General features: G+C 43.7%; 1 protein-coding gene across 2 annotated transcripts in view; it reads left to right on the top strand.

Moving 5' to 3' along the window:
* The window catches only part of LOC117192404 (protein muscleblind-like), a 105,516-nt gene extending 97,676 nt beyond the window's left edge, over positions 1 to 7,840 (top strand). The window contains exon 3 of one of the 2 annotated variants that reach the window (XM_033397079.1): positions 7,613 to 7,840. In XM_033397079.1, coding sequence (XP_033252970.1) covers positions 7,613 to 7,825 — 213 coding nt within the window. In that variant the 3' untranslated portion in view covers positions 7,826 to 7,840. Of the gene's footprint in view, positions 1 to 7,054; positions 7,118 to 7,612 lie in introns of those variants that run through there. The other variant, XM_033397080.1, reaches the window with a different exon arrangement.
* Positions 7,841 to 21,683: the final 13,843 nt, after the last annotated feature.

Below are 21,683 nucleotides of genomic sequence, written 5' to 3'. Positions count from 1 at the left end.
CTCAATCAGCTCTTGGTGGAGGGCCAGGACCAGGACCAGGACCAGGGCCAGTGCCAGAGCCTTTTGCTTCTGTATTCAATATTTTGTTTGTTAATGATGGGCAAAGTTTGTGGCCCGCTTTGTGCCGATCTACGCAAATTTCGGCAGGCTTTTTCACACTGATTTATGTGGCAATATTAGACGAGTGGCAGTGGCAGTGGCAGGCGGAGAGACGTTTGCTTTTGCGGCTTCGGTGGGGCAGATTGTTCAAAGTGACCGCCACGATAATTAGATATTGATCTCTAACAACACTGCGCATGTGCCCTGCTGCATATCGATGTTCTCATATCGATGTTCTCATATCGATATTCTTTTTTCGGCGTCTGTCTCTTGCGTATGTTACTCGGAAGCACATATAATTCTGTATACTGATCTTCTGCTGTCTTACAAATAAAATAACTTTAACAGGTTATGGGCCCAGACACCAATTCACCCAGAAACAGAATAAAACAGAAACAGTGAGAAACAATAAACATTGTTTGGTGCTTAGTGAAAAGCAGTGCTAAAAAAATAGCATAGACTCATTAGTGTATGTGTGTACATAGAAAGGCAAAAGAACAAGTTGAACAAATTCAACGGAGATTCGCATTGTGTTTTTTTGATTAGAATTTTGCAGCGAATCGGACCGTTGCCGTGGTTTAAAGTCCAAAATAAAGCAGTCCCAACGGATCAAGAAACACAAAAGCGAACGGAGACTCAAGTGTGTATACCAAAAAGTGCGTATGCCAAGCCGCACAAAACCGCGAATGTGTATACCCAAAAGTGTGTATACCAAGCCTTAGAAGATCCCGAGTGTGTGTGTGTAAATAGCAACTCGGAGGGATACTTAAAAGAAAACGAAAAAACAAAAGAAAGACACGGACAACAGTATTGTCGTCGTAGTTGCTTTGTGCATGAGACGATCGACAGTTACAAATTTTGCACTGTGGGACAATAAGTATAAAAAATGAGTGGAAATATGAATTTCAATATTGAAAAACTGGACGAAAACAATTATAGCACATGGGAAGTTTTGATGAGAAGTGTTCTCATACAAAATGATTTGTGGCCAATCGTCAGTGGTAAAATTGAGCTTAGTGAAAGTTCAACAAATGAGCAACGTGCAGCTTTTGAACTAAAGGATCAAAAGGCGTTGGCGTCAATTTTACTTTGTGTTAAATCGACCCAACTAAACAATATTAAAAATTGTGTATCGTCGTCACAGGCATGGCAAAAGCTAAATAAAATTCACAGGCCAAGCGGACAAGCAAGGGTAGTGCTTTTAATTAAACAATTGTTGACGTTAAAAATGTCGGATGGTATAAGTGCACAGGAATATTTGCGGAAATTCCAGGTGGTACACGAGGCTTTAGCAGAGGTCAACATAAAGGTTGATGAAAAGATCTTATCAGTTGTGTTGCTAAATGGTTTGCCTAAATCGTATGAAAGTTTTGTTGTTGCGATTGAGACTCGAGATGATTTGCCGAGCTTGAGCATGCTAAAAATAAAAATTTCTGAAGAAGCGAATAGGCAGGAAGATAGCATTAGCAAGGAAATTACAAGTAGCGCGGAACTACACGTCAGTTATGACAACAACAATTTTAAGAAAAACTTTAAGAAGGGCAAAAAGTGTTTTAAGTGCGGAAAGGAAGGGCATTTTAAATCGGAATGCCGTGCTAAAAGCAAGCAGGAAGGAGCAAACAACAAGGGCGCAAACAGTTAAAGCGGGGAAAGATTGGGTACAATGCTTTGCGTAACCGAATATGCCAAAGTGGAACCCGAAAAATATGTACCAATCCTAAGTTTAGCTAAGCCAAATGACCAGATGTTAAATGCATGGTGCATAGACAGTGGCGCAACGGCGCATCTATGTTGTGACAAGGAACGCTTTGTGTCGTTCACGGAAGATAATCAAAAAGTATTTTTAGCCGGCGGTAAATCACTTATTGCTGAAGGGCATGGAACTGTTCAAGTAAAGTTCGGTGATAGATCCGTTACGCTGAAAAAGGTTATCTTGGTACCAGATTTGCAGTACAATTTTATATCGGTCACAAAAACTATTAAAACATGGAAAAAAAGTTGTGTTTGAGAAAAATCAAGCGATGATTTTTGAAAACGGAAAAATAGTTATAAAGGCACATCTGGAAAATGGATTGTTTATGGTTCAGGACAATCAGGAAAAGTGTATGAACATTGTAAATTTTGAAACAGATGCATTCAAATGGCACAATAGGTTCGGCCATGTACATTTTGACGCATTAAAGGAAATGGTTAACAAGGAGATGGTAATAGGTCTCAAGGGCATATACAAGCCAAAACAAGTGTGTGCAACATGCGCAAAAAGTAAAATTTGCGTGCAACCATTTCAATCGAGCACAAGCAGGTCAAAGGGCGTTCTAGACTTAATACATACTGATGTATGCGGTCCAATGCAAAAGCAGTCAATGGGAGGCAATCGATATTTCGCCACATTTATTGATGATTGTTCAAGATATGTATCAGTAAGTTTCCTAAAAACCAAAGATCAGGTTTTCGAGGCTTTTAAAGAATTTAAAAGTCAAGTTGAGTGCCAAACTGGGAGAAAAGTCAAGGTTTTACGAAGCGACAATGGCCGAGAATACATATCAAACGTTTTTGATAATTACCTAAACCAAAATGGAATAAAGTGAAACTTAACAGTGTCATATACACCTCAACAAAACGGAGTTGCAGAAAGGGCCAACAGAACATTGGTAGAAATGGCAAGAAGTATGCTGCTGCATGCTGGGTTAAGTTAATGCTATTGGGCAGAAGCGATTCGAACTGCCACGTATTTGCGAAATAGAGTGGCAAGCAGCTGCTTGAGCGGGGTGACACCTTTTGAAATATGGACAGGTAGAAAGCCAGTGGTATCGCATTTAAGAGTTTTTGGCTCAGTAGCGATAGCTCTAGATAAAACAAAGAAATCAAAGTTCGCACAGAAAGGCTTAGAGTATATAATGGTGGGCTACTCGGATACGGCCAAAGCATATCGTTTGGTCAGTAAAGAAACCAGGAAACTCGTAGAGAGTAGGGATGTCATTTTTGTAGAACCTGAAGGGGGCAAACTAGATGCATCATGTTCCAATGACATGGCATCAATTGAGGTTCAACAAAACCAGGACTCTGAACCCGAAATGGATAGCGAGCAATTTAAAGATCCAGAAAATGAGCCAGAAAATCAGGAGGAGATTAGGTCTAGTAATGACATTCTTGTAATTCCAGAACCAATAAGAGGACCAGGACGCCCAACCATAGTACGGACGGGCAAACCAGGACGACCAAGGAAGCAGTATCATATGCTCAATGCGATACTGGCAGCAGACGTACAAGTTCCACAAAACTACGCACAAGCTGAACGGTCTACTGAAGGCGAGATATGGAAAGCATCAATGAAGGACGAGTACGAATCTCTCGTGAAGAACGGCACGTGGTCGCTTACTAAATTGCCTAGCGGGAAAAAGTCCATTGGATGCAGATGGGTTTACGCAGTTAAGTCCAATCCGGATGAAAGCGTCAACAGGCTCAAATCACGTCTGGTGGCGAAAGGTTGTAGCCAACGCTACGGGATCGACTACAAGGAAACATTTGCACCAGTTGTACGCCACGCAACTATCAGGGTTGATAATTGCACTTGCAGTCGAACATGGTCTCCACCTACATCAAATGCATGTTGTCACGGCGTATCTCAACGGCGAATTGGAAGATGAGGTTTTCATGAGACAACCTGAGGGCTTCATCAGCGAAGTTCACCCAAATCACGTTTTGAAGCTTCACAAAAGTATATATGGCCTAAAACAATCAGGAAGAGTGTGGAACTCTACGTTGGATGCAACGCTGAGACGCATTGGTTTTATACCGACTGTCAACGAACCCTGTCTGTATTGTAAGCCAGGTAAAAATATGTGTCTAATAGCTGTCTACCTAGATGACATTATTTTGGCGTGTTAGGACCTAGATGATAAATCTGATATCAAGATAAAGATCGCAGCAGAGTTTGATGTGGTTGACATCGGGCCTATGCAATACTTTTTAGGTATTGAGGTGAACCGTGAAGGCAGTACGGGTGCGATTTCAATCAGCAAACGGAAGTATATTAGAGAGTTGCTCGAACAGTACAATTTAAAAGATTGTCGACAGACGTCCACGCCTCTTGAAGCTGGTTACCAGGTGGCATGCAACAAAGAGGACTGCCGCAGGGTCGACATCACATCGTTCCAAAAGCTAATTGGAGAGTTATCTTATCTTGCTGTTATGACTCGTCCGGACATTGCGCATTCGGTGAACAAATTAGCACAACGTAACAAGGATCCTCATTCAGAGCATGAAGCGGCAGCCAAGCCACATCCTTCGATATTTGGCAAAAACTATCGACTGGGAGATATGCTACACAAAGCAAGGAAAGGCAATTGATTGTTTTGTTGATGCAGATTGGGCAAGTGATATGACGAACCGAAAGTCATTCACTGGCTATGTATGCATGTTGGCAGGAGGAGCGGTTTCTTGGGAGTCAAGAAAGCAATCGACGGTTGCCCTCAGTTCCACGGAGGCAGAGTACATAGCCTTATCATCTGCAGCAAAAGAGGCGATATCCTTTCGCAGCCTACTGATTGACTTGAAGCTGATGTCCAAGGAGTCAGCTATTCAGATGTACGGCGACAACATTGGAGCACAGCAGCTTGCTAGAAACCCCATGTTTCATGCACGTACAAAGCACATCGACGTCAAGATACATCATATTCGAGAGGTTCTCAAGAGAGGTGAAGTCAACATTGCGTATCTACCAACCGATGAGATGATAGCAGATGTCCTCACAAAGAACTTAGCCAAGGTTAAGCACCATAAATTTGTATTCGCATATGGTTTAAAAGATCGTTTATAAGTGCTTGACATGTTATTGAATATTAGTTAAGTATATTTAAAGTTTGTAAACATGCGTTGTGTTGAGGAGGAGTGTTCAAAGTGACCGCCACGATAATTAGATATTGATTTCTAACAACACTGCGCATGTGTCCTGCTGCATATCGATGTTCTCATATCGATGTTCTCATATCGATATTCTTTTTTCGGCGTCTGTCTCTTGCGTATGTTACTCGGAAGCACATATAATTCTGTATACTGATCTTCTGCTGTCTTACAAATAAAATAACTTTAACACAGATAAATCCGAAAATTTACTTAAACTTGGCCCCCTTCCAAGCCCAAAACTAGCTCTGTGACCTGTCTTTCTACAAGTACTTTCCGGCCCCGCTTAATAAGGCTTTCCGTTCCCGCTTCTGGCCGCTGCCTGCTGGCTGCCTGCTGCTTCCTTCCTTCCTGCCACACACTTCAAGTATCCCCTCCCCCCTCCACTTCCGCTGCACTCCCATGGACCTACTTGGTATGCATCGCAGGCAGCAGTTTTGTGGTCGCCTCCATTTATCTGCTCCATTGTTAAGCTCGTTGTCAGCGCTCGCCAATTGATAATGATTATAATGGTCGCTGTCCCGCCACCACACTCTTCCTCCCACAACTACTTACATTACAATGCACTCACCCGCTGCGTGTCTTCCAGTCCCCCGCCCGCTCCGTCCCCCGCAATCGTTCAATGAATGGATGGCAATTTCTTTCAATGCGCATGCAAATGACTTTGGATTTTAATTAAAAAGCAAGTGGACCCCGTCCTGGGACTGCATTTGATGAGCCTTGATGTTGGCGTAGAAGATGGGCACGATGGGCAGGGGGGTGGGGGTTGGTGGTTGGGGGTTGGTGGTTGGGGGTGTGGAGTGCCAGAAGGATATTCTGTGTCAGTGATTCCTTTGTGCTTTTTTGAGGACAGGCCTAAAATGCTTTCAAAAACAAAGTCAATGATTTCCCCTTCCTTTCTCCGTCTGTGTTTTTTTTATGAATTATGCTGGCAATTATGTAGGAAAAGGCAACAACAGCACACACACACACACACACAGAAAGAAACGAGAACAAAGAAGAAGCTGCAAAACAAAAAGGGTTGCCGCTTCCGCATCCGCTTTTGGGACAGAGATCCCTTGTGCCTGCCACAGTTTGCTTTCGGTTTACTGAACCTGTTTAATTAAGCGGAAAATGTCCCGTTATTTGTCATCTGGCTTACAAAATCACTTCTTAGTCGATAGATGTTTGGGAATATATATCGATTGGTTCATTAATATGTTATCGATTCGATCAGTTTAATTAATTATAATTATCCTTCGATACATTTTTATATATATTTATCGATTGGTCATTGAAGCGTTCAATTTACTCGATTATAATTGTCAGCCGATAGATTTCTATAAATATTTATCAATTGGTCCACTGATATGTTATCGATTCGATCAATTTAATCGATTATAATTATACTTCGATAGATTTATATATATATGTATCGATAGATCATCGGTTCGTTGAATTTAGTCGATTATAATTATCAGTCAATCGATTTTTATAAATATATATCGATTGGTCCAATGATATGTTATCGATCCGAACAATTTAATCGTTTTTTATAGATGTGTATCGATTAATCATCGATCCGTTTAATTTAATCGATACTAATTTTCAGTCGATACATTTTTTTCGTCATGTATCGATTGATCCAATGATATGTTATCGATCCAAACAATTTAATCGATTTTTTTAGATATATATCGATTGGTCATCGATCCGTTTAATTTAATCGGTTATAATTTTCAGTCGATAGATTTGTATATATATTTATCGATTTCTCCCCGATCCTCATTATCAGTCGATAGATTTTTATATATATTTATCGATTTCTCTTCGATCCTCATTATCAGTCGATAGTAGTTTATAGATTTCTATCGATAATCTAAACTAAATGCTATCAATAGTCCATCAAAGTGATCAATCCTCAGATGTATCCGATTATTATCGATTATTCGAATGCCATTTTAGCCATTTTTTATGCTTTCTTGCGTATATCGGAGTTGCGTTTTCAAAACCGATTCCCAACCAAAAACCCCAATCTAACAATCGACTTGTCGCTTCTTCTCTCTCGTTGCAGGTATGTTTACGTTCCCCCAAAGATTTTCCCACTTCATCAGAGGATTGATTATGCCCATCCACCCCCCAGTGCAGGGTGTAGACTCAGGCAGCAGGGCAGGGGGCAGGCACTCGAGAGTTGTGTGGAAATAAATAAAATTAAAGGCCTCCTCGCGACTCCTTTCGCGCCTGATGCACGAACCGGTGTAAGGTGCGGCGGCATCTGCCCCAGCCCCAGCAGAATGTAATTAGAATTGTACAGTGCGGCTAATATTTCCGCTCACTTGTGCTACGCCTGTATGGGTGTGCGAAACAATAAGACTCCTGTTATTGCCCCCATGCCCCCATGCCAGCTGCGTGTAAAACTCAAACGCGTCGCGTGTCAAGCTCTCGTTTTAATGCCTGGCCACCGCCACCACATACCACACACACCACTTGAGGCCAAACATTTGCCGCATTTCTTTGGGGGCTTGTTTTACAATAATCAAGGCCCTGCTTCGTCACCACCCCAGCCCCACTGTGCCCCCCCTCAAGAAGCTGTATAAAATTAATTTTATTTACTTTTTTGATGTCCTTGCAGAGGGTATTACGCGGGGTATACAAGCCAGATCTAAAACCAAGCCAAGGCTCAAACACAGGGTATTCAAGGCTTCGTGGCCCTCGGAGGGCCAAGGCTTGTCCTGGACGAGTCCCCACTCGACTCCTTACAGCCCTTCAAGTGGCTACTTTTATTTTTCTTGGGTTTATATTTTCTCCGTTCTCTGTTGTTGTAACGTGCGCGCCATGTAATTAGTGCCATTTCTCGCAGTCTAATTTGAAAATTAACATATAAAGTGTTTGTTATACCCGATACTCAAAATGAGTATTGGGGTATATTAGATTTGTGGTGAAAATGGATGTGTGTAACGTCCAGAAGGAATCGTTTCCATAAAGTATATATATTCTTGATCAGCATCAATAGCCGAGTCGATTGAGCCCTGTCTGTCTGTCCGTCTGTCCGTCCGTCCGTCTGTCCGTCCCCTTCAGCGCCTAGTGCTCAAAGACTATAAGGGCTAGAGCAACGATGTTTTGGATCCAGACTTCTGTGATATGTCACTGCTACACAAATATTTCAAAACTTCGCCCCGCCCACTTCCGCCCCCACAAAGGACGAAAATCTGTGGCATCCACAATTTTAAAGATATGAGAAAACCAAAAACGTAGAATTGTAGAGAATGACCATATCTTTAAGACTGCGGAATCTGAATTGGATCGTATTATTATTATAGCCAGCATCAAGAAAACAATTTCATTTTTTCTCGCCCTGTCTCTCTCTAACACACACGTAGCATAGGCGGCTTTGCTTAGAGTAAAACATTAGCGCCTAGATCTCAGAGACTATAAAAGCTAGAGCAACCAAATTTGGTATCCACACTTCTAATATATCGGACCGAGACGAGTGTGTTTCAAAATTTCGCCACACCCCCTTCCGCCCCGCAAAGGACGAAAATCTGGGGATATTCAAAAATCTCAGAGACTATTAAGGCTAGACTAACCAAATTTGGTATCCGCACTCCTGTTCGATCTTACTATAAAATGTGTACCTCAAAATTTCGCCCCACCCCCTTCCGCCCACACAAAGGACGAAAATCTGTTGCATCCACAATACTGCAGATTCGAGAAAACTAAAAACGCAGAATCATAGATAATGACCATATCTATCAGATTGCTGAATCTGGATCAGATCAGATCATTTTTATAGCCGGCCGTCTGCCGGAGGAGAGCCATACTGACTAAGTATCGGGTATAACTGTAGAGTTGCGGTGTCCGCAGCAACTCACAACGTTCCCCCTCGTTTTTGTGTGTGTTTGCCACCAGAAACGAGAGGTTTAAAATGGAACTTGAACTTGGCTAAGAACAGCCTTCAAAAAGGGAGATTTTTTAGTAAAATTTAAAGGTTTAAGAGGCGGAAAAAACTAAAACCAACCAGCCAGTTCCCAGTCCCCAGCCCCCCCAAGCGCTGAGCGACAGACAGACAGGCAAGTTGTAAAATATATAAAATTTTCATAATACTCTTAGTGGAAAAATGTGCCACAACATCTTCCTGTGTCCTGCTCTCTCTCTCTCGTCTTGCCTCCTTTGTTGTCGCCTCGGACTCTTGTCTGCAGATTGTATCTGCTGCCACTGTGTTTATGTGTGTGTGTGTGCGTTGGAGTATCTGTATCTTCTCTGTGTGCTCTGTTGTTTGTGTTGTTGCGGTTATCATACCTGTTGGCATTTTGGGAGTAGGGTATTGTTATGCCACCATGTGGCGCTGCGTAGCCACTGCAAATTGATTTGTTCCTATTGGCTATAAAAATGATCTGATCTGATCCAGATTCAGCGATCTGATAGATATGGTCATTATCTATGATTCTGCGTTTTTAGTTTTCTCGAATGTGCAATATTGTGGATGCAACAGATTTTCGTCCTTTGTGTGGGCGGAAGGGGGTGTGGCGAAATTTTGAAACAAACTCGTCTCGGTCCGATATATTAGGAGTATGGATACCAAATTTGGTTGCTCTAGCTTTTATAGTCTCTGAGATCTAGGCGCTAATGTTTTACTCTAAGCAAAGCCGGCTATGCTACGTGTGTGTTAGAGAGAGAGAGACAGGACGAGAAAAAATGAAATTGTTTTCTTGATGCTGGCTACAATAATAATACGATCCAATTCAGATTCCGTAGTCTTAAAGATATGGTCATTCTCTACAATTCTACGTTTTTGGTTTTCTCATATCTTTAAAATTGTGGATGCCACAGATTTTCGTCCTTTGTGGGGGCGGAAGTGGGCGGGGCGAAGTTTTGAAATATTTTCGTAGCAGTGACATATCACAGAAGTCTGGATCCAAAACATCGTTGCTCTAGCTTTTATAGTCTTTGAGCACTAGGCGCTGAAGGGGACGGACAGACGGACAGACGGACGGACGGATAGACAGACAGGGATCAATCGACTCGGCTATTGATGCTGATCAAGAATATATATACTTTATGGGGTCGGAAATGATTCCTTCTGGACGTTACACACATCCACTTTTACCACAAATCTAATATACCCCAATACTCATTTTGAGTATCGGGTATAAAAATTGTGTATCGTCGTCACAGGCATGGCAAAAGCTAAATAAAATTCACAGGCCAAGCGGACCAGCAAGGGTAGTGCTTTTAATTAAACAATTGTTGACGTTAAAAATGTCGGATGGTATAAGTGCACAGGAATATTTGCGGAAATTCCAGGTGGTACACGAGGCTTTAGCAGAGGTCAACATAAAGGTTGATGAAAAGATCTTATCAGTTGTGTTGCTAAATGGTTTGCCTAAATCGTATGAAAGTTTTGTTGTTGCGATTGAGACGCGAGATGATTTGCCGAGCTTAAGCATGCTAAAAATAAAAATTTCTGAAGAAGCGAATAGGCAGGAAGATAGAATTAGCAAGGAAATTACAAGTAGCGCGGAACTACACGTCAGTTATGACAACAACAATTTTAAGAAAAACTTTAAGAAGGGCAAAAAGTGTTTTAAGTGCGGAAAGGAAGGGCATTGTAAATCGGAATGCCGTGCTAAAAGTAAGCAGGACGGAGCAAACAACAAGGGCGCAAACAGTAAAAGCGGGGAAAGATTGGGTACAATGCTTTGCGTAACCGAATATGCCAAAGTGGAACCAGAAAAATATGTACCAATCCTAAGTTTAGCTAAGCCAAATGACCAGATGTTAAATGCATGGTGCACAGACAGTGGCGCAACGGCGCATCTATGTTGTGACAAGGAACACTTTGTGTCGTTCACGGAAGATAATCAAAAAGTATTTTTAGCCGGCGGTAAATCACTTATTGCTGAAGGGCATGGAACTGTTCAAGTAAAGTTCGGTGATAGATCCGTTACGCTGAAAAAGGTTATCTTGGTACCAGATTTGCAGTACACTTTTATATCGGTCACAGAAACTATTAAAACATGGAAAAAAAGTTGTGTTTGAGAAAAATCAAGCGATGATTTTTGAAAACGGAAAAATAGTTATAAAGGCACATCTGGAAAATGGATTGTTTATGGTTCAGGACAATCAGGAAAAGTGTATGAACATTGTAAATTTTGAGGCAGATGCATTCAAATGGCACAATAGGTTCGGCCATGTACATTTTGACGCATTAAAGGAAATGGTTAACAAGGAGATGGTAATAGGTCTCAAGGGCATATACAAGCCAAAACAAGTGTGTGCAACCTGCGCAAAAAGTAAAATTTGCGTGCAACCATTTCAATCGAGCACAAGCAGGTCAAAGGGCGTTCTAGACTTAATACATACTGATGTATGCGGTCCAATGCAAAAGCAGTCAATGGGAGGCAATCGATATTTCGCCACATTTATTGATGATTGTTCAAGATATGTATCAGTAAGTTTCCTAAAAACCAAAGATCAGGTTTTCGAGGCTTTTAAAGAATTTAAAAGTCAAGTTGAGTGCCAAACTGGGAGAAAAGTCAAGGTTTTACGAAGCGACAATGGCCGAGAATACATATCAAACGTTTTTGATAATTACCTAAACCAAAATGGAATAAAGTGAAACTTGACAGTGTCATATACACCTCAACAAAACGGAGTTGCAGAAAGGGCCAACAGAACATTGGTAGAAATGGCAAGAAGTATGCTGCTGCATGCTGGGTTAAGTTAATGCTATTGGGCAGAAGCGATTCGAACTGCCACGTATTTGCAAAATAGAGTGGCAAGCAGCTGCTTGAGCGGGGTGACACCTTTTGAAATATGGACAGGTAGAAAGCCAGTGGTATCGCATTTAAGAGTTTTTGGCTCAGTAGCGATAGCTCTAGATAAAACAAAGAAATCAAAGTTCGCACAGAAAGGCTTAGAGTATATAATGGTGGGCTACTCGGATACGGCCAAAGCATATCGTTTGGTCAGTAAAGAAACCAGGAAACTCGTAGAGAGTAGGGATGTCATTTTTGTAGAACCTGAAGGGGGCAAACTAGATGCATCATGTTCCAATGACATGGCATCAATTGAGGTTCAACAAAACCAGGACTCTGAACCCGAAATGGATAGCGAGCAATTTAAAGATCCAGAAAATGAGCCAGAAAATCAGGAGGAGATTAGGTCTAGTAATGACATTCTTGTAATTCCAGAACCAATAAGAGGACCAGGACGCCCAACCATAGTACGGACGGGCAAACCAGGACGACCAAGGAAGCAGTATCATATGCTCAATGCGATACTGGCAGCAGACGTACAAGTTCCACAAAACTACGCACAAGCTGAACGGTCTACTGAAGGCGAGATATGGAAAGCATCAATGAAGGACGAGTACGAATCTCTCGTGAAGAACGGCACGTGGTCGCTTACTAAATTGCCTAGCGGGAAAAAGTCCATTGGATGCAGATGGGTTTACGCAGTTAAGTCCAATCCGGATGGAAGCGTGAACAGGCTCAAATCACGTCTGGAGGCGAAAGGTTGTAGCCAACGCTACGGGATCGACTACAAGGAAACATTTGCACCAGTTGTACGCCACGCAACTATCAGGTTGATAATTGCACTTGCAGTCGAACATGGTCTCCACCTACATCAAATGCATGTTGTCACGGCGTATCTCAACGGCGAATTGGAAGATGATGTTTTTATGAGACAACCTGAGGGCTTCATCAGCGAAGTTCACCCAAATCACGTTTTGAGGCTTCACAAAATTATATATGGCCTAAAACAATCAGGAAGAGTGTGGAACTCTACGTTGGATGCAACGCTGAGACGCATTGGTTTTGTACCGACTGTCAACGAACCCTGTCTGTATTGTAAGCCAGGTAAAAATATGTGTCTAATAGCTGTCTTCGTAGATGACATTATTTTGGCGTGTAAGGACCTAGATGATAGCAGCAGAGTTTGATGTGGTTGACATCGGGCCTATGCAATACTTTTTAGGTATTGAGGTGAACCGTGAAGGCAGTACGGATTCGATTTCAATCAGCAAACGGAAGTATATTAGAGAGTTGCTCGAACAGTACAATTTAAAAGATTGTCGACAGACGTCCACGCCTCTTGAAGCTGGTTACCAGGTGGCATGCAACAAAGAGGACTGCCGCAGGGTCGACATCACATCGTTCCAAAATCTAATTGGAGAGTTATCTTATCTTGCTGTTATGACTCGTCCGGACATTGCGCATTCGGTGAACAAATTAGCACAACGTAACAAGGATCCTCATTCCGAGCATGAAGCGGCAGCCAAGCACATCCTTCGATATTTGGCAAAAACTATCGACTGGGAGATATGCTACACAAAGCAAGGAAAGGCAATTGAGTGTTTTGTTGATGCAGATTGGGCAAGTGATATGACGAACCGAAAGTCATTCACTGGCTATGTATGCATGTTGGCAGGAGGAGCGGTTTCTTGGGAGTCAAGAAAGCAATCGACGGTTGCCCTCAGTTCCACGGAGGCAGAGTACATAGCCTTATCATCTGCAGCAAAAGAGGCGATATACTTTCGCAGCCTACTGATTGACTTGAAGCTGATGTCCAAGGAGTCAGCTATTCAGATGTACGGCGACAACATTGGAGCACAGCAGCTTGCTAGAAACCCCATGTTTCATGCACGTACAAAGCACATCGACGTCAAGATACATCATATTCGAGAGGTTCTTAAGAGAGGTGAAGTCAACACTGCGTATCTGCCAACCGATGAGATGATAGCAGATGTCCTCACAAAGAACTTAGCCAAGGTTAAGCACCATAAATTTGTATTCGCATTTGGTTTAAAAGATCGTTTATAAGTGCTTGACATGTTATTGAATATTAGTTAAGTATATTTAAAGTTTGTAAACATGCGTTGTGTTGAGGAGGAGTGTTCAAAGTGACCGCCACGATAATTAGATATTGATCTCTAACAACACTGCGCATGTGTCCTGCTGCATATCGATGTTCTCATATCGATGTTCTCATATCGATATTCTTCTTTCGGCCTCTGTCTCTTGCGTATGTTACTCGGAAGCACATATAATTCTGTATACTGATCTTCTGCTGTCTTACAAATAAAATAACTTTAACATTTAAGAAATCAAGAATCAAGAATCAACGAGGGGGAACGTTGTGAGTTGCTGCGGAAACCGCAACTCTACAGTTATACCCGATACTTATTCAGTATGGCTCTCCTCCGGCAGACGCCGCTAATATTGAACGACACGACAAAGAGTGCGTGCGAGAGAGACAGAAAATCAGTCTGAGCGTGACGTCGGGCGCTGCGTAGCCACTGCAAATTGATTTCTTGCTTATGGCTACAAAAATGATCCGATCTGATCCAGATTCAGCAATCAGATAGATATGGTCGTTATCTATGATTCTGCGTTTTTAGTTTTCTCGAATCTGCAATATTGTGGATGCAACAGATTTTCGTTTTTTGTGTGGGCGGCAGGGGGTGGGACGAAATTTTGAGATATACGTTTTATAGTGAGATCTAACAGGAGTGCGGATACTAAATTTGGTTACTCTAGCGTTAATAGTCTCTGAGATTTGTGGATGCCCCAGATTTTCGTCCTTTGCGGGGCGGAAGGGGGTGTGGCGAAATTTTGACACAAAACGGTCAAGGTCCGATATCACAGGAGTGTGGATACCAAATTTGGTTGCTCTAGCTCGTATGGGTTCTGAGATCCTTGAACTCATATTTTGCAATTGGCAAAACCGACCATGAAACCTGTGTGTTAGAGAGAGACAGAGCGAGAAAGAATGAAATTGTTTTCTTGATGCTGGCTACAATAATAATACGATCCAATTCAGATTCCGCAGTCTTAAAGATATGGTCATTCTCTACAATTCTACAATTTTTGGTTTTCTCATATCTTTAAAATTGTGGATGCCACAGATTTTCGTCCTTTGTTGGGGCGGAAGTGGGCGGGGCGAAGTTTTGAAATATTTTTGTAGCAGTGACATATCACAGAAGTCTGGATCCAAAACATCGTTGCTCTAGCTCTTATAGTCTTTGAGCACTAGGCGCTGAAGGGGACGGACAGACGGACGGACGGACGAACAGACGGACTGCTACAAGAATATTTCAAAACTTTGCCCCGCCCACTTCCGCCCCCAAAAAGGACGAAAATCTGTGGCATCCACAATTTCGACGATACGAGAAAACTAAAAACGCAGAATCGTAGAAGATGACTATATCTTCTAGAGTGCAAAATCTGAACCAGATCGTATAGTTATTATAGCCAGCATCAAGAAAACAATTTCATTTCTTCTCGCCCTGTCTCTCTCTAACACACACGTAGCATAGGCGGCTTTGCTTAGAGTAAAACATTAGCGCCTAGATCTCAGAGACTACAAAAGCTAGAGCAACCAAATTTGGTATCCACACTCCTAATATATCGGACCGAGACGAGTTTGTTTCAAAATTTCGCCACACCCCCTTCCGCCCCCGCAAAGGATGAAAATCTGGGGATATTCAAAAATCTCAGAGACTATTAAGGCTAGAGTACAATGCTACAATGCAGGACGGTTGAGGCATCACTGGGGACGTCAACGTGTACCAGATTTGTCAGCAGAGGCACACCGCAGGGCGGAGTCCTCTCGCCCCTCCTATGGAACGTGGCAGTGAACACACTGCTGCGGGAGATAGAGGGGGGTGGCTGCCGTGTGGTGGCGTACGCGGACGATGTTGCCATAGCATTCTCCGGAAAATTTCCGCAGACATTGTGTGAGTGCATGACAAGTACTCTCACGAAAATGTCGAAATGGGCAGACAAATGCGGGCTAGGCGTCAACCCGTCTAAAACGGAACTGGTGCTTTTCACTAGGAAGTACAAAGTTCCGGTACTGATTCCCCCAAGACTATGTGGGGAAACGCTAGTCTTCAGCAACAACGCCAAGTATCTTGGCCTAATCCTCGATAGAAAGCTCGATTGGAAATTGAGCATAGAGGATAGAGTAAAGAAGGCCACAGTGGCCCTCTATACTTGCAGGAAAGCCATCGGACTAAAATGGGGAATGACCCCCTATATAGTTCGGTGGCTCTACACCGCCATCATACGACCAATCATGCTCTATGGAGTGGTGGTATGGTGGCCAGCCTTGGACAGAAGGACATGCCTCAATAAACTCAGCAGAGTTCAACGCATGGCAGAGCTATGCATAACTGGCGGGCTACGCACTACTCCAGGGGAAGCCCTGGATACAGTGCTGGACCTCCTCCCTGTGGATCTCATGGGAAAGAAGGTGGCAACACTTTCCGCCCTCAGAATGAGAGAAGCCAGACTGTGGAAAGCATCCGCGGTTGGGCACTCGGGAATCCTGATGAGACTCCCGCAATTACCAGAGAGGACAGATTACTGTATCCCCAGTGATCACCTCTCGACGCCCTTCCAGGTATCAATCCCATCTAGGGAGGACTGGGAGATGGGCGAACCAGGACCTGCAAATGCGGTCCACTTCTACACTGATGGCTCAAAGCTAGACGGCCGCGTGGGAGGCGGAGTCTACTGCAGCGAGCTGAACATCAGTCATTGCTTCAGGCTCCCGGATCACTGTAGTGTGTTCCAAGCGGAGGTTGAAGCCATCAAGGAGGCCATTTCGATCGTCTCCAAATTACTTCTAGATACGCACTTAGTGTGCGTCTTCTCGGACAGCCAAGCAGCTATCAAAGCTCTAGGCTCAATATCGTCGAACTCAGCGACTGTAAATGACTGCCGCAGGTCTCTGCACGAGATCGCAGAGCAGTTAGATCTAGCACGAATTGTTCGAGCAAAATGCCAATAGGAGATGGCAGCAAACCGTTTCCTGTAAAGTCTCAAGATTGATATGGCCATATCGAACGAAGAAGCGCTCAGCAGAGCTGTATAAACTCAGCAGAGCACAGTGCTCTGCAGTTACTAGAGCCATTACGGGACACTGGCAGATCGGCACTCACGCCTCTAGACTGTCAATCCCTCATAACGACTTCTGCAGGAGTTGTCGCGACGAGGAGGAGGAGGAATCGGTCCCCCACTTCTTCTGCCACTGCCCAGCCCTTGGAAATCGTCGTCTTCGTATTCTCGGGGCCGCTTTCCTCACGGACATTTCGGACCTGTCCGTAATCAAACCAGGGACCTTGTCCAAATACATATAAGCCACCGGATGGGACTGCCCTTAACCTGCAGTAGTATGCTCTCACGGTTCGGGCAACGCGAAGGGGCACATGCCCATGCGGCAACACAACGGATCTTTTATAGGTCCAAGTGAGCTTGGTGGCGGGAGGCTCTTATCCCCCCCCTCCCGGCTACCGCCTTAACCTAACCTAACCTAACCTAAGGCTAGAGTAACCAAATTTGGTATCCGCACTCCTGTTAGATCTCACTATAAAACGTATATCTCAAAATTTCGCCACACCCCCTTCCGCCCCCACAAAGGACGAAAATCTGTTGCATCCACAATATTGAGGATACGAGAAAACTAAAAACGCAGAATCATAGATAATGATTATATATATCAGATTGCTGAATCTGGATCAGATCAGATCATTTTTATAGCCAAAAGGAACAAATCAATTTGCACTGGCTACGCAGCACCCAACGTCACGCTCAGACTGATTTTCTGTATCTCTCGCACGCACACTGACTTAGTATCGGGTATAACTGTAGAGTTGCGGTGTCCGCAGCAACTCACAACGTTCCCCCTCGTTTTTCCTTTTTTTTATGGTTTGGAAATCAAAAAGGATTATTAGCTGAAAAGCTTTGTCGCTCCACAAATTTAATATCGTCTCCAAGCGGTTGTGGGCGTTAGGTGGGTGGTGGTGGGGTGGTGACGCCACCGGATGAGTGGGAACTCACACAAGTGACGGAAATTGCTGCATAAAGCGCGCTTGATTGAGTTGACAAGTTGTAATTTCATTGCCTCTGTCGCTGCCACTGCCACAGCCACACAGCACTTGCCGCAGCCTTTGCCAGTGGCTCTGCCACACAGCCTCTGCCTCTTGCGGTGAGGGTATGAGAACGCGGCCGACAGGACGGGGGGTGGCAGAGTGGCATGAAATTGACGCAACATCTGCATTGCTGCCAGGCAAAAGTGCTTTTAGCCGAGAGTCGCTTACAATATGGTGCATTATTGGTTTAACGGCGGATATACCTAACAGCAAACAGGGATATCCAACTTTCAAGCAGATGGATACCAAATCCGAGAGCGACGTTGGCCAAAGACACAAAGACGCCTGTCGCTGATCCACTCACAAAAGACACAAGACGGTGCCCCACTCAGGGCGAAGTAATCCCCACTTCAAGGCACTTTTCTACCTGCTTTTCAAAGAACAAGAACCAAGGACGAATCCCTATCTGCCTGCCCTTTGCAGGTAGTCAGACGGGATGCACCTGTTTCGCCTCAAGTTACGCACAAATCAACACTTTCGCTTTCAACAAAGCCTCGAATGGCAGGCAAAAACAAATTTCTCAAGGACTGCCGACCCCTTCTTTTGTTAGCGTCCGACAACAGACAAAAAAAGGGTCCTGGCAATTAGCGAAAAGAAATCGAATCCCAAAAAGAACGAGGGGGAACGTTGTGAGTTGCTGCGGACACCGCAACTCTACAGTTATACCCGATACTAAGTCAGTATGGCTCTCCTGCGGCAGACGCCGCTAATATTGAACCACACGACAAAGAGTGCGTGCGAGAGAGACAGAAAATCAGTCTGAGCGTGACGTCGGGCGCTGCGTGGCCACTGCAAATTGATTTCTTGCTTTTGGCTACAAAAATGATCCGATCTGATCCAGATTCAGCAATCTGATAGATATGGTCACTATCTATGATTCTGCGTTTTTAGTTTTCTCGAATGTGCAATATTGTGGATGCAACAGATTTTCGTTCTTTGTGGGGGCGGAAGGGGGTGGCGCGAAATTCTGAGATAAACGTTTTATAGTGAGATCTAACAGAAGTGCGGATACCAAATTTGGTTACTCTAGCCTTAATAGTCTCTGAGATTTGTGGATGCCCCAGTTTTTCGTCCTTTGCGGGGCGGAAGGGGGCGTGGCGAAATTTGGACACGAAACGGTCAAGGTCCGATATCACAGGAGTGTAGATACCAAATTTGGTTGCTCTGGCTCTTATAGGTTCTGAGATCCTTGAACTCATATTTTGCAATTGGCAAAACCGACTATGAAACCTGTGTGTTAGAGAGAGACAGAGCGAGAAAAAATGAAATTGTTTTCTTGATTCTGGCTATAATAATTATACGATCTGGTTGAGATTTTTCACTCTAGAACATATAGTCATCCTCTACGATTCTGCGTTTTTGGTTTTATCGTATCTTTAAAAATGTAGATGCCACAGATTTTCGTCCTTTGTGGGGGCGGAAGTGGGCGGGGCAAAGTTTTGAAATATTTTTGTAGCAGTGACATATCACAGATGTCTGGATCCAAAACATCGTTGCTCTAGCTCTTATAGTCTTTGAGCACTAGGCACTGAAGGGGACGGACGGACGGACGGACGGACGGACGGACGGACGGACAGACGGACAGACAGAAGGGCTCAATCGACTCGGCTATTGATGCTGATCAAGAATATATATACTTTATGGGGTCGGAAACGATTCCTTCTGGACGTTACGCACATCCACTTTTACCACAAATCTAATATACCCCAATACTCATTTTGAGTATCGGGTATAAAAAACGAGGGGGAACGTTGTGAGTTGCTGCGGACACTGCAACTCTACGGTTATACCCGATACTAAGTCAGTATGGCTCTCCTCCGGCAGACGCCGCTAATATTAAACGTCACGACAAGGAGTGCGTGCGAGAGAGACAGAAAATCAGTCTGAGCGTGACGTCGGGGGCTGCGTAGCCAGTGCAAATTGATTTGTTCCTTTTGGCTATAAAAATTATCTGATCTGATCCAGATTCAGCAATCTGATAGATATGGTCATTATCTATGATTCTGCGTCTTTAGTTTTCTCGAATGTGCAATATTGTGGATGCAACAGATTTTCGTCCTTTGTGGGGGCGGAAAAGGGTGGGGCGAAATTCTGAGATATACGTTTTATAGTGAGATCTAACAGAAGTGCGGATACCAAATTTGGTTACTCTAGCCTTAATAGTCTCTGAGATTTGTGGATGCCCCAGATTTTCGTCCTTTGCGGGGCGGAAGGGGGTGTGGCGAAATTTGGACACGAAACGGTCAAGGTCCGATATCACAGGAGTGTGGATAACAAATTTGGTTGCTTTGGCTCTTATAGGGTCTGAGATCCTTGAACTCATATTTTTCAACTGACAAAACCGACCATGAAACCTGTGTGTTAGAGAGAGAGACAGAGCGAGAAAGAATGAAATTGTTTTCTTGATTCTGGCTAAAATCATTATACGATCTGGTTCAGATTTTGCACTGTAGAAGATATGGTCATCCTCACCGATTCTGCGTTTTTGGTTTTATCGTATCTTTAAAAATGTGGATGCCACAGATTTTCGTCCTTTGTGGGGGCGGAAGTGGGCGGGGCGAAGTTTTGAAATATTTTTGTAGCAGTGACATATCACAGAAGTCTGGATCCCAAACATCGTTGCTCTAGCTCTTATAGTCTTTGAGCGCTAGGCGCTGAAGGGGACGGACGGACGGACGGACGGACGGACGGACGGACGGACAGACGGACGGACGGACGGACGGACGGACGGACGGACAGACGGACAGACAGACAGGGCTCAATCGACTCGGCTATTGATGCTGATCAAGAATATATATACTTTATGGGGTCGGAAACGATTCCTTCTGGACGTTACGCACATCCACTTTTACCAAAAATCTAATATACCCCAATACTCATTTTGAGTATCGGGTATAACGAGGGGGAACGTTGTGAGTTGCTGCGGACACCGCAACTCTACGGTTATACCCGATACTAAGTCAGTATGGCTCTCCTCCGGCAGACTCCTCTAATATTAAACGACACGACAAAGAGTGCGTGCGAGAGAGACAGAAAATCAGTCTGAGCGTGACGTCGGGCGCTGCGTAGCCACTGCAAATTGATTTGTTCCTATTGGCTATAAAAATGATTTGATCTGATCCAGATTCAGCAATCTGATAGATATAGTCATTATCTATGATTCTGCGTTTTTAGTTTTCTCGAATGTGCAATATTGTGGATGCAACAGATTTTCGTTCTTTGTGGGGTCGGAAGGGGGTGGGGCGAAATTCTGAGATATACGTTTTATAGTGAGATCTAACAGAAGTGCGAATACCAAATTTGGTTACTCTAGCCTTAATAGTCTCTGAGATTTGTGGATGCCCCAGTTTTTCGTCCTTTGCGGGGGCGGAAGGGGGCGTGGCGAAATTTGGACACGAAACGGTCAAGGTCCGATATCACAGGAGTGTAGATACCAAATTTGGTTGCTCTAGCTTTTGTAGTCTCTGAGATCTAGGCGCTAATGTTTTACTCTAAGCAAAGCCGCCTATGCTACGTGTGTGTTAGAGAGAGACAGGGCGAGAAAAAATGAAATTGTTTTCTTGATGCTGGCTATAATAATAATACGATCCAATTCAGATTCCGCAGTCTTAAAGATATGGTCATTCTCTACAATTCTACGTTTTTGGTTTTCTCATATCTTTAAAATTGTGGATGCCACAGATTTTCGTCCTTTGTGGGGCGGAAGTGGGCGGGGCGAAGTTTTAAAATATTTTTGTAGCAGTGACATATCACAGAAGTCTGG

This window comes from Drosophila miranda (genome assembly GCF_003369915.1).
Source record: "Drosophila miranda strain MSH22 chromosome Y unlocalized genomic scaffold, D.miranda_PacBio2.1 Contig_Y2_pilon, whole genome shotgun sequence".
Lineage (NCBI taxonomy): Eukaryota > Metazoa > Arthropoda > Insecta > Diptera > Drosophilidae > Drosophila > Drosophila miranda.
This window is presented reverse-complemented; position numbering and strand designations above follow the sequence as displayed.